The sequence below is a fragment of the Daktulosphaira vitifoliae genome, unplaced genomic scaffold (genome assembly GCF_025091365.1).
Source record: "Daktulosphaira vitifoliae isolate Bord-2020 unplaced genomic scaffold, ASM2509136v1 Scaffold_4, whole genome shotgun sequence".
NCBI lineage: Eukaryota > Metazoa > Arthropoda > Insecta > Hemiptera > Phylloxeridae > Daktulosphaira > Daktulosphaira vitifoliae.
In genome coordinates this window covers 42,295,527-42,309,052 of record NW_026099575.1, presented here as the reverse complement: position 1 = coordinate 42,309,052, position 13,526 = coordinate 42,295,527, and the positions used below count along the sequence as shown (strand labels likewise).

General features: G+C 27.2%; 2 protein-coding genes across 2 annotated transcripts; one reads left to right on the top strand and one right to left on the bottom strand.

The window, feature by feature from the left end:
- The first annotated feature begins 132 nt into the window (after nt 1-132).
- On the top strand, nt 133-2,936 carry LOC126905078 (52 kDa repressor of the inhibitor of the protein kinase-like). Its single transcript, XM_050684472.1, has 3 exons — nt 133-183; nt 298-2,358; nt 2,462-2,936. The coding sequence occupies exons 1-3, from the start codon at nt 133-135 to the stop codon at nt 2,711-2,713; spliced, it is 2,364 nt and encodes a 787-aa protein (XP_050540429.1). The 3' UTR covers nt 2,714-2,936.
- A 4,650-nt stretch (nt 2,937-7,586) lies between these two features.
- Nucleotides 7,587-11,139, bottom strand: LOC126905667 (uncharacterized). Its single transcript, XM_050685603.1, has 5 exons — nt 10,224-11,139; nt 9,589-9,735; nt 8,584-8,669; nt 8,348-8,514; nt 7,587-8,289 (listed from the first exon to the last, which is right to left on the bottom strand). The coding sequence occupies exons 1-4, from the start codon at nt 10,273-10,275 to the stop codon at nt 8,485-8,487; spliced, it is 315 nt and encodes a 104-aa protein (XP_050541560.1). The 5' UTR covers nt 10,276-11,139; the 3' UTR covers nt 7,587-8,289; nt 8,348-8,484.
- Nucleotides 11,140-13,526: the final 2,387 nt, after the last annotated feature.

The window sequence follows — 13,526 nt, the reverse complement described above, 5'->3', positions numbered from 1 at the left end:
AAAAAAAAAAAAAATTACTTGAAATGTAAATTTTTTTGCACAAGATATTTTACTGTGAACAAGCATTCTGTGTCAACAAGTGTTTACGTTCCTAATCTTTTCAACTTGTACATATTTTTATAATAACTTAACATGCATAGCTGGATTAAGGAAATGTATCACTCTACGTGGTTGACTTATTACGTTTTTTACCTCTTCAAAACATCATTTTTAATTTCAAAATACACAATATAACTTTCAAAATGAATAAAAATAAAAATAAACTAAAAATTCTGGGTTTCTTACATATTTTTTTAGATTGAAAAGACAGAGAAGTCGAACCTTGAGGAAAATCCACAAGAGACTGTCGAACAATCAGCCACAAAAAATACGTCAATCCAAATTAAAAATTCACCTTCATTCAAAAACGACATAGCTTCAGCCTCAACTAAACTTTTAAGTAAAAAAAATGCAAATGAAATTCTTAACATCGTAAATGATTCGTGGGTACCACCAGCTGATTTTTTGTTTCCGAAATCGACCGCAAAAAATTTATCGTTTCAAAGAAAATGGCTAGAGGAATTTTATTGGCTGGCATATTCTGCTAAAGAAAATGGTGCATACTGTAAGTATTGCATAGCTTTTAGCACGAAAACCGGTGGAATAGGCGATGTAAGTCTGGGAAAACTTATCAAAAAGCCGTTTAATACATGGAAACACGCAAAAGAAACTTTTCGAAACCACGAAAACCTTGATTACCATAAAAAATCCGTTGTTGGTATTGAAAATTTACGTGATATCGAGTTTGGTAAAACTAAATCTATCGATGAACAACTTAACAAGCAAATTTTAAAAACGAAAGAAGAAAATCATGAGAGACTGAAACCCATAGTTAGCGCTATAATTTTGTGTGGACGTCAAGGCATTGCACTTCGTGGCCATAGAGACGACGGATGTTTGTACAACGAATCTGATATGAGTAAAAAAACTACCGGACAATATTTGAATGAAGGAAACTTTCGTGCACTTCTACGATATCGAGCTGAAGGTGACGAACTGCTCAAAAAAAACCTTCTGTCCACTCCAAAAAATGCAACATATCTTAGCAAAACCATTCAGAATGAAATTATTGAAACTTGCCATGAAGTGATCAGAAAAAAGATCGTTGATAAAATAAATCAATCAAAAGGATTTTCAGTTTTGGCTGATGAATCGACTGATATTTCCAGTATAGAGCAATTTTCTATTTGCGTACGATACTTAGATTCTGAACCTAATATCTGCGAGGATTTTCTTGGATTCGTTCCAGTAACTGACGTTTCTGGACAAGCTTTAGCAAAGTCTATCAAAAATTACCTGATCGACATCGGCGTGGATTGCTCATTTATGTATGGCCAAGGATATGACGGAGCTCCAGCAATGAGTGGTGAATTTCACGGGGCGCAGGCTTATTTGAGATCTTTTTTTCCTCTTGCAATTTATGTGCATTGTGCTGCACATAGCTTCAGTTTAACTATTAATGCAGCTTGCGAAGTATCTGGTATTAAAAACGCGTTGGGGACTGTCGGATCAATTCAAGCATTTTTTCACTGGCCCAAGAGACAAAGCATTTTAAAGAACGAAATTGCCAAAATGACGAAGAAAAGTGAGCAAAGGAGAGAAAAATTGAAGTCTATCTGTCCTACAAGATGGGCTCAATCTCATGAAGCTGTATCAACGTACGTCGAACTTCAACCAGCTGTTATTGAAGCGTTAGAAGAAATAAAAACGTGGAGGGATCGAGAGACTTCAAGCTTAGCATCTCAACTTCTGACGGCAATTTTCACAGTCGAATTTCAAATTTCCTGCCAAATAATGGAGTCGATCAATTCCCTCGTTTTACCATTAAGTCGAGAATTGCAGTTAAAGAATCAAGATCTAGGAGAAGCAACCAAATTGGCTGATGATGCTTTGAATGATTTCAAGGAAAAGCGGGAAAACGTAAATTCATACTTCCACATTATTTATGAAAAAGTTTCTGAAATTTGTTCTGAATACGAAATTGAAATGAAAACGCCTCGTCGATGTGAACGACAGAAATATCGTTGCAACATTGAAACGCAAACAGTTGAAGATTACTACAAACTCGCATTCTACATTCCATTTCTTGATACTTACATTTGTCATCTCGAAAGTCGATTCCAAAAACACAAAATAGTTTTTCAAAGTTTCGGACAGCTATTTCTCAAGCAAGAATATGATGAAAAAAAATGCGCCAGCCTTTACCAATTTTACGAAGAAGTATTGGATTGTTCCGAGAGTAATTTCATTTCAGAAGTCAAAATGTGGAGACAACGAATCCACAATCAGAACATCGAAAATGCACTTGATGCATTATCAGTAAGTATCTCCCAATAAAAAAAAGAGATTTCTTTGAGGTTTTAAACAGAATAACGTAAATAAATATTTCTATCAAAAATTTAAGCAGAAGCAATTTTTTCAGATCATGAATAATGAAACTTTTAAAAACGTCAACAAAATGTTGCGAATTTTGGCAGTGTTACCTGTGACAACAGCAACTCCAGAACGCTCATTTTCGACTTTACGACGGATTAAGGATTATCTTAGAAACACGATGGTACAGGAGCGTCTCAACGGCCTTGCGTCTTTGAACATCCACCATCACATTAATATAACTGAAGAGGAAATTCTCAGAAAATTTTTCGAAAAACCTCGAAAATTTAAGAGTGCTTGAAAAAACATGTTACATCCTTCATCATCTATCGATTTTTCAAAAAAATATTTTATAATCACTCGAAATTTTGAATTACAATACTAACAATTATTTTTATTATGAAATAAATTGAATTTGGAAGAAAAAATTTTTTTTAGCTTGAGTCATCTAGAATTTTAGCATGAAATGTAAAAACATTATTCCCATGTGGGGGGTCCGGACCCGAAAACCCCCCCCGTGGATCCGCCACTGGATATATATATAGTATATATTACTATATCTTATAAGGGTTTGCCATCGATTTTCATAAATCTAACTTACATTGAATATATATTTACATTTATTTTATTTATTTATTTATCTTGTACATAAAACGGGTGTTGACCCAAGTAAATATTAACAATTAATATTACAAATTGACTAAATGACGTCAAAAATGCAAAATGTACGAAGAGTGATTGAAATCAGAAGTACAATGTACAATGCGCATTAAACGTAAAATAATGGAATATAGAAAATAATTTGAAGTTAAGAAAGGAATAAAAAGAGGAGGAGTTCATCGAGTATGTTGAGCAGGAACACGGAAACTTAACTTCGAGAGTAAAAAGAGGAATCTATTTCATCGGAAATAATTTTAGAAAGGAAACAAATGGTCGTGTTTTCGATTAGCTAAGTTGCAGAATTGAATGTATTTTTTTTAATATTTTGCCACCTCCGAGTTAAAAAAACGACTTTGAATTTTTGAATTAGCTTAAATTGTTCTTTTAGCTTTCAATAAAGGCGATGTACGGTACTTGTGTCAGTAACACTACAGTATCTCAGGGGTACGAAGTTCGAAACTCGCGCCATCGAATTAATTCCATTTGAGGTGATAAAAAATTCAAAATTCATTTGATTTTTATCTCGTTTAGATTAAATAAATCTAATAAATATCAAGGACCCCGTGAGGATAGTCTTCCCTGAGCGAAGGAATATCTTAATAATCTCATTAAAATTATTTTACTACGTGAATTTTTTTTGTGTGTCATTAATTTTTCTTAACTCTCAATTTTTTTTAACGAAACATCAAATGATCACAACTAGTATCTAGTTAAAGATATTATTCTCAAAAATTGAAAAATATTTCCTTTTTATCAAATTAAAAGTAAATTAACAAAATGTCTCCATATAGACAATTAAGATCACTCATTTCAAATGTTTTTAAAGTATTTATTTTCGATTTAGGTTTGATGTGATAATAGGTTTAACTACAAAATTAAATAATTTTACTTTTGTAATTAATTAATTTTATAACTTTATTTGTGTGTGTTACTACCAATCTATAATAATTTCATACTATATTTAATTGCTACAAAAAATATTATTCATAAATTATATTTTTAAATCTAAGAACTACTAATCAGGAAATAATTAAGGAAATAGGAGTTGATGTTGCTTTTTTAATTATGCACCAATTTCTTAGAATTGAACACTATCTATAGATTAATATTGAAGCGTTTCTTCTGTTAATAATTAAAATCACAGTCAGATATCATCAATATTTATTCCAACTATCCTACGTCCATATTGTGACTCAAACTCACTGTGCTCTCGTTTTTACTAATGAAAGTAAATCATTAAATTTAATTAAGTTCGGAATATTTCAATTTTAGAATATTTTTAACGCCAAGAGTTACATAGAAATGATTACTAAGACTTTATTTATATGATTTATTTATTATGATAAAAATGTAAAAAAATAGTGATTTTAACATAATATTGAGCTTTACTCATAAATTTACTGCAAATAGTAATTATACAATTTTCCGTTTTATAATGTGGATTTTAAACTGGAAAGTTCAGCTAAAATAAAATAATGGTGAAATTTTCAACATTATTTTATTATGAACTTTCATAAAAATCAACCAAAAGACCAAAAAAAAGATTAAAAATGACATTTTGCACGAATTATTTTTAACATATTGTCACGGTCGCTACTCATTTCCGGTGTTACCACCGGATGGCGATCGCGGCGCTTCCTCTTCACGTCCGACAGGTCGCGCTATTTGCGGTGACCGACGGGCGGTGAGAACCGGTCGCTCGGTGCTGGACAACATTTTTCGATCTGTCACGTTGACCTTTTATGAGGAACAAAAGATAACTTTATTTAATTATTGTATAATTAAGATTATTGTTGTAGTGACTAATAAAAAACGCTATTGGTTTACTACTTATTATTATTGTTATTATTGTTGTCATTATTATTATATTTACTACCCCGAACACAGCAATATTGATAATCAAAAATAATTTTTTTTTTCAATTTTTTTTAAAAGATATAATATATCTTAAATAAATGCTTTTGTTACGTACTATAAGTTAAAAAAAACATTGTCCTGATGACTTAATTTCTTTGTTCAAATAACTTCCGTAGTTGAACAAATAATTTTAATTTCGTGTAAAATATCACCTTCTATTGTTATGTATTTTTTTTTTTAGTACTTAAAGCTTTTTGAAAAATGAAAGTACCAAAATAATTTTTTTATATAAATGCTTTAGGTATTCAGGGTAATTTTTTTATCATAACCGACTTATTTATTTGCAGAATAAATATAATTTAAACATTTTTTTTTGGTTTTCTTTAGTTGCACATTATTCTTTAACTATTAACCATTTAAAACATTTTATGTTCATCCCTTATGCCTTATTAGGGTGTCAACTTTGTTTTTTAAATGGGAACACATACTTTGAATATAATAAAACGTTTGGATTTTGAATTCAATAGTAAATGACATTTGAATTTTTAATATAACTTTATTAGTTTATTAGATATAAACATTTAAAGTTTTAAATTTTTGAGTTAATATACATGTATAATACTCAAGGGATTATAAAAATAGATAGCTAATTGGATTTTTATGACATTGCAGTCACATTCACGGATTGTTTATTATCAATTATGATTATCAATAGGTATACTTTCTGTATTGTCAGTTAGTGTATTTATAAGCTCATAACAATGTGCCTTGCTACCATTGATAGTGATAACAATGCTATTTACTTGCTAATATCGATGTCATAAAAAACCAATTAGCTACCTATAAATATATATTAAACAATCGTCATATGCTAAATTTAATTTAATAATTACCTGGACAAGATTGAGCTAAGAGACCACTTCTTTTTCTTTGAAATATAGCACGTCAAATATCTTGCTAACCAACCAAATAAACTATTCCTCTTCATTCTTTTAATATTGTTAACAATAAAATCAATTAAACAAAATAATTGTTTTCAAGGTAATAGTAATAGAATATACAAAAATAATCTTCGCGAATTTAATAACAAGCTAATATATACTTGATAATAAACATCAGTATTTCAATACGGGTATCGCATAACAACTTATATTTTACTATTTTTATGATATTAAGATATTTAGATAATTGTATTAAATTTTGAGATTTTTAAACACAATCACTTAAAATTGTATTCATAATATACAATTTATTTATCATTACAAATTTACATAAAATATGATTTTTTAATTTTGATAACTATTTAAATTATCATACTAACAGCTAATTATTACCTACTAACACACCTAAATACGCGTGAAGTTTTAAAATATTACTTGTTTTAAGTAAACTTCAGTATACATAATTTGAACTATAGTTAAAAATTACACAAGTTAGATAATATTTCATGTTAAACTAAAATATATGGCGAATATGATGAAAAATAACATTTTTAATAAATCGTGTTACTATTTTTGAATTTAATTTCCAAATAACAGTAAATATGATATTATTTAATCAACATCAATGCTGTTATGGTAGTTTCATTGACTTCTGTTATCTTTTAACTAATTAATTTGGTCGTTGATTTTTAAACAAAAAATTGTATAAATTTGAATTTAACATGTACTGAACTATATCATAATTCATGATATTAGAGATTTTAATATATTTCAATCTAGTAGGTTGCTATAATAGTATAATCGCTATAGTATAATTGCTATTATTACTATTTCTTTTCTATTTTCTACTGTATGACAAATCATATACACAATACACACACCCCACTTATCATCTTTATTTTTGTATAATTACAAATTCCATGGTTTTTTATAGTGCCTTATTGAGGTTCCCCCAACTCTTTCATGCCAGTTAATTTTTATTTTATAATCTAGTTAAATATGTATTTTGCCATTATAAAATAAAGTGACACCCTTATAAAGTATAAAGGATGAATTAATAAAAATTTAATAATTAGTAAATCAAGAAATATATAAAATTCAAAAATACCAAAAAGAATTTTCTTAGTATAATTATTATTTTAAGAGAAGTAGAATAGCCAATATTAAGAGAATTGCTCTGTGTTAAACAACTTTAAAAATTTTTATAATTTTTCCGGAAAAATTACAACACTAAATTCTTCATTATCAATTTCATACTAAATTTAATTATTATAATAATTATTATTCATGTGTTATGCTTATAAATCATAAAACTTGTAATCAGGATATAATTAAGGAAATAGGAGTTTATGCTGCTTTTGGAATAATTCAACAATTCCTTATAAAAATTAAACACTATCTACATATTTGTATCGAATCGTTTTTATGATAGTGATTTCAATCACTGTCAGGTAATGTGACATTAAGTAAGTATAATTGATCTCTGTCTGTAAATATTGCTATTTATTATAGATTGTAATTATCAACTGTATATGTAATACTAGATACATAAAAAAAAAAAAAAAATGCAGGATAAAAAAATTACTTAAGAAAAACTTTGTTTATAAAAGATTTAAAATAAAAAATTTTAGAAAAAAATAAATGGTGTTTTAAAATTATATTATATAATTTATATTTATAAATGTATTATGTATAAATGTATTATGATATAATTATTTGTAAAAGAAAATTAACAAATATTTAAATTATTTATTTATAATAATAAAACCATAAGTAATAAATAATTAAAATTTGTTATAAAAAAATGCACATATGCAAAATAATTAGTAAATAGTAAATACTCAAATTATTATTATTATATAAATGCGGTGTATAAACATATGACTTTTTTAAGTCGCATAGGACACTCACAATGAGAAGAATGTATTTTCATATTACTGTTCCATTATACTTTTTTTTTGCTACATAATGAGTAAAAACTTTGTTATTGCCAACTTTTATGATTATATCTACACTTTTTTAAAAAGTGTAAAAAATAAAGTTACACCTATAGGTAACAAAATTGTAACTAAAAAAAATATCTATCAAGTCAAGAAAGTTGTGAGCCTTCTTTGTACATGCATTTTTTTAGTACAGACAATTGGTTTTTAGTTTTAGGTAACACAAATATATACTTTTTTTATATTACATATGTGACATTGCATAGGTTTTCTTGGATTTTAACGTTTTTATATCTAGTTGAGCCTATTGAAAAATCAACATTTCAATATTCCGATATAGGGTGGTGGTGGGATAAAAAAAAAAGTAGAAATGCTTTCTTCTGTCTTCTGAAATAGATTTCTGATTGAATTTTTTACCATCGCTGTTAACTCTATTTGTGGATTTTTTTGGATGATTTTAATAGTTTTAAAGTTTTTAGCTGAAAAATGAAAAAAAATGAAGGATAACTCACTAGAAACATTTCAATATTAACTTACAGACTGGTGGCAAGATAAAAAGAAAAACTAGGCATATGTTCTTCTGTCATTTAATACGATTTGACAGTATTCCGTTTTAATATTTTATTGTCGCCATTATATATGTTTGCTGTTAAAGTCTTCATCGTAGAAGGCACCTAAACACTATTAGGAGTTTCTTTCAACATCTATAAATTATTCAAGAGTTCTTAAAGACACTGTATATTTATTTTTTTATGTATTGAAGTTTTACTTACAGTTTTGCTGTTGTCGAACTTTTCATTTTCTTTCAGCTGATACTGTTTTACTGAATCTATTTGCTCATTCAAAATACTATTATTTCCTAAAATATCATTTTAATATTTTAATTCGGTATTATTATTTATTAAATCAATGCTTGTGTTAAAATGACGGGATTTCCCATTCGAAACGTGTTCAGATAAACCGACGTAACAAGACAAAGCGTTCTCGCCAACATGGTTATGCTGATCTAACAAAGGCCTTACGAATTTTTTATATTTTTACATGAGGGATTCAAGAACGACTCGAAATGATTACTATTGATATTATGATCAACAAATTGTTTATTCAAACTATTGATTGTAAAATCAATGCATAGGTTATAGTAATTTATTTTTCCCAGTTCTAGGCTTTTGAAAATTCTGACATTTTACTTTATTTCTCTTCTTATTATGCTATTTTCAATATCTGCACAATTTCCCTCAATAAACTCATAGACGAAATTTAAACAAATTTTTTGAGAGATTTATCATAAATTTTTTTCTCCTTAAAAGTATTTTTAAAAAAAATAAGTAGAACATATAATTTTATGGAGGGTACGCTATGACCATAGATCTTATAAACATGGATAGGACATTCATATTTGAGGCCCTTGTGTTTTCGCGGTCCTGAACTAATATGAATATGAGGCCGTTTGCTCACATTTTAACTGTGATAAGCGCATAAGATACTGTTTTAGCTTTAATGTGAAGCTGAGAAGGTATTAATTTTATTATGATGTGTTTTTTTTTTATATTTAGTTTTATATTATTACTTCACTCATACTAATTAATAATTACTAACCATTAAATAAAAAAAAGTAAAATGTTATTATGTAATAATACAAACAAATAGCCTCAAAATTATGCAAGATAGTTAACCTGATTTTTTTAAACAGAATGTAAAACTTTGGTTAATTGGATTACTGTGATTATTATTTGTATCATTATTTTGAAATAAAGACGGAAAGCATTTTAGGTTACCACATTCTCCATCCATTACTAAAGTAGCAATATTTTCTGGGACTTTTGATTTTGATGAATTATCTGAATGATATTGTGTGAAATTGGCCAGTTGATCAATACTACGAATGAGAGAATCTTCATACATTTCAACATTAGAATGACTGCCTAAGCACATGATACCAAAGTTTAAAACATAAAATTTTTAACTAAATATTTTATAATTATTTTTAATTATTATTTTGAAAAGTAACTAAGTATCTGTTATTTTATAACAGCAATTATAGTTGATTTTTTACATTTTAAAACAAAATTAGATTACATTATTAAATATAATTTTAGGGATTATCTATCTTAAAATACATTAAATATTTTAATATAAAAATTTTATGTAACAGTATTTTAGAAAAAAAGTTTTCACTGCGTAAAGTATTTCTCTTTTATAGTTCACTAAACAAAATTATTTAGATCCGTAAGCCATTTCATTACTTTGACAATGTTTAATAAACTAAAACGTTTTAAAACTATATTTAAAAATATGTAATAGTTGATAAAAAAAAATATATATACAGAGTATATATAAACTGAAATTTCTTTTAAACATTTTTTATGAATCATGATTTTTAAATTATTAGTATAATTTTAATATTTATTACTTTTTTTCTTTGTTACAAAGGTAATAGCTTTACAAAAATATTTCAAAACCATCTCTGAAAAAGAAATATAAAATTAAATACTATTTATGATATTAAAGCCAAAAAAAGAATAAGTTCAATGTTTACTCAAATAAAAAAAAAATGTATTGAATAAGATTTATCCAATTCGCATAATATCATTGTGAAAACTGAACAGTAAATAATAGTAAGTAAATAACAGTAAATAAACATATAATTAATATTACTTTTTCCTCTTTTAAGAGTATCCATTATTTAATTCGTTGAGTTTCACAGTATGTTTGCTTTTTTATAACGCACGCGAAAGAATACAAACGATTAAAATAACTAATAAAAAACTGATGTTTATTTTTAATATTTTTGGTTTATATGGTGAAATAACAAAACCTTTCAAATTTAAAACCAGAAATTTTAAGAATATTTTCTTTTAAGTTTTGTTTGATCTGATCAGATAAATTCAGGTATAATATAATAGGGGTAAACATTCTCTTGGATGTGTTATATTATGACACGTTCTGTTAGTTAAAAAACCCTATGAATTCCCTAATATGTACCATTGATTTAATATGTAGTTACTTACAAACAAAAGTATAAATACCATGACATATAAATATATATACATGAGAAATATAAATGATAAATTACATTCAGTTGTGGTTCGTGGGGGTGCGACTTTTAATATAATACCGCTAGTTATAGGTATAAAAATAACGGTAGCACAGTTGGGTCGAGGCACAGTATGGACGAGGCATAGATGAGACAAGTATAGATGATATCTGACAGTGATTAAAATCACTATCATAAGAAACGCTTCGATGTAAATCTGTAGATAGTGTTTCATTTAGAAAAATTGGTGGATTATTCCAAAAGCAACATTACTCTTATTTCTTTAATTATATCCTGTNGAAATATTTTAAAAGCAACATGAACTCTTATTTCTTTAATTATATCCTGATTAGTAGTTCTTTGATTTTAAAATATAATATATGAATAAATACTAATTATAGTTTTTAAATTCAGTATGAAATTGTGAGGCCAGCTATGATGTATGGTTTATAGTGTTGGGCGGTTGATAAGAAAGTAGAGCAGAGAATAAGTGTAGCAGAGATGAGAATGCTTAGTTGGATGAGTGGAGTGACTAGAGAAGATAGGATAAGGAACGAGCATATAAGAGGAAGTATAGGTGTTGCGTTAATCGTGGATAAGATGACAGAAAATAGACTTAGATTGTTAAGTCATGTTATGAGGAGAGTAGAATCGGAAGCTGTAAGACCAGTTATAGAAATGAATTTTGAAGGAAGAAGAGATAGAGGAAGACCAAAAAAGAGATAGAGGGATGCTATTGAATGCGATTTGAGGACAGCTGATGTGAGCGTAGAAGATGTGGGAGATCGTGTCAAGTGGAATCTTAGGATAAGGGTGGCCGACCCCAAGTAGTTGGGATTAAGGCAAAGAAAAAGAAACTTCCGATGGCAATTGACATAATATGATTGTTGTTTGGGAATGTACAATTTAGCGTTTAGTTGGGTTTAAACAATATAGCGTCAAATCAATTATCTACTCTATCGCTTGTATATTAATATACACTACACTTCTATGATACAATAAATAAATAAAATCACACATACACACATAGGCATTTATAACATTGTGTCTATTGTAAGTATAACATGATAAAAAGTAACCGTAAAATGAAAAAATGGAATATAAATTTTAGTACTCATATTAATTGTTATGTAACTCGAAAAATATTTGTTTAAATGAAAAAATATAAGATAATTTTTTTGTTTATAATTGTCTTTTAAAGAACTTTTGTACGAAACTTTTTTTGTAAGTTAAATATTTTTATAGTTATAAGTTTTATACACTGTACTACAAGGTACTTTAATCAGAAACAAAAATATACTATTCTAAATCAACTTTTCGCGATGTTTTCCAATGAGCAATTAGACTTTTTCTATCACTTGTAAGTTTTAATATTATTAAAAAAAAGTATTTACAATATATTTTGAAGCCCCCTGTATATAGAGAAATGGTCTGATTTAAAAAAAAAGTAAGTCGAATAATATTTATAAATACTACTTCTTATGAAAAAATTGTATTGATCCATACATTTTTCAAAAAGTTATAGCATAATAAAGTTGAAATTGGAAAATACAAAATCGAAAATTTTCACACAAAAATAGCATTAGGTAGCCATTTTCACCGTGGTGAAGATCAAATAAAGTCCGAAATTTTTTTTTACATAATAAAGTAAATTTCATTAGCTTTAATTTAAGATATATATAAAAGTGTCAGACTTTCCAGAACATTTTCAAAAGTCAAGTTGAAAAAATTAATTTTTTGTAAAAAAGTTGTCATTTGAAATCCCCCTTGTGGGCAGGTAAAGGGTCAGATATATAAAAAAAAATATACCAAATGAAAGGTAATGATATCATGCATCTATATAAAAAACAATTATAATGATTTGGTAATTTTAAAAAAAGTTATTACAATTTTAAGTAAAAAAAATTGAAAAAATTTCGAAAATAAGCGATTTTTAAATTTGTAATTTTTTTGGAGGTTTCCTCCGTTTACGGGGAATGAGGGAATTTTTTTCAATTTTTGAGGGTAATGTCTTCAACTAGATACGATTTGTGATCTTTTGACATATTTTTCATCAAAATCGGTTTAGTGAGAGCTGAGATTGAGCGTATATAGACACAAAAAAAAAAAACACATCATAGTAAAATGAATACCTTCTCAGCTTCGCATCGAAGCTAAAATTGTTAAATTAAATATAATAAAATAAAACTCAATACACATATTATTAATTAAAAGGTCACAGTAGAAAATAGAAATTAAAATAATAATAATAATAGCGATTATACTATTCTCTGTTCAGAATAACCTTGCCCACTCGACCGACGAGAACTCGTCTGGTTTGCGCATGTCTGTTGCCACGGGGAGCGCATGTATTACCTAAATACCTAGTTAAGAAACAGTAAAAAAAAAAAACTATAGGCATAAACTATAAACATAATAGGTAATATTACCTATTGTACATTTAACAATATATGTAAGGTACATATTAAGAGGTTATTTAATACTGCTTGATTCTGCTATACAGAGTGTTCAGTAAGTATCAGTACTGAACACTCTGTATATTTGTCTATGGGAAAGGACATTTGATATATAAACCTATTGTCTAAGAATAATGATCATTTATGCATTAAATTCTTAAAAATTTGTATTTTAATTTTATGACATTTTCCAGTTGAAAGGCTAATTAAGAAAAAAAAAATA

What these genes read in the sequence shown, in the direction of transcription:
- LOC126905078 (XM_050684472.1), top strand. Translation starts at nt 133, where the DNA reads ATGCATAGCTGGATTAAGGAAATGTATCACTCTACGTGGTTGACTTAT. An exon ending in CTACGTGGTTGACTTATTAC is followed by an intron (nt 184 to 297) that starts GTTTTTTACCTC and finishes ATATTTTTTTAG; the next exon opens with ATTGAAAAGACAGAGAAGTC. An exon ending in ATGCACTTGATGCATTATCA is followed by an intron (nt 2,359 to 2,461) that starts GTAAGTATCTCC and finishes CAATTTTTTCAG; the next exon opens with ATCATGAATAATGAAACTTT.
- LOC126905667 (XM_050685603.1), bottom strand. Translation starts at nt 10,275, where the DNA reads ATGGTTTTGAAATATTTTTGTAAAGCTATTACCTTTGTAACAAAGAAA. An exon ending in CTTTGTAACAAAGAAAAAAA is followed by an intron (nt 9,736 to 10,223) that starts GTAATAAATATT and finishes TCATGTGCTTAG; the next exon opens with GCAGTCATTCTAATGTTGAA. An exon ending in AGTAATGGATGGAGAATGTG is followed by an intron (nt 8,670 to 9,588) that starts GTAACCTAAAAT and finishes ATGATATTTTAG; the next exon opens with GAAATAATAGTATTTTGAAT.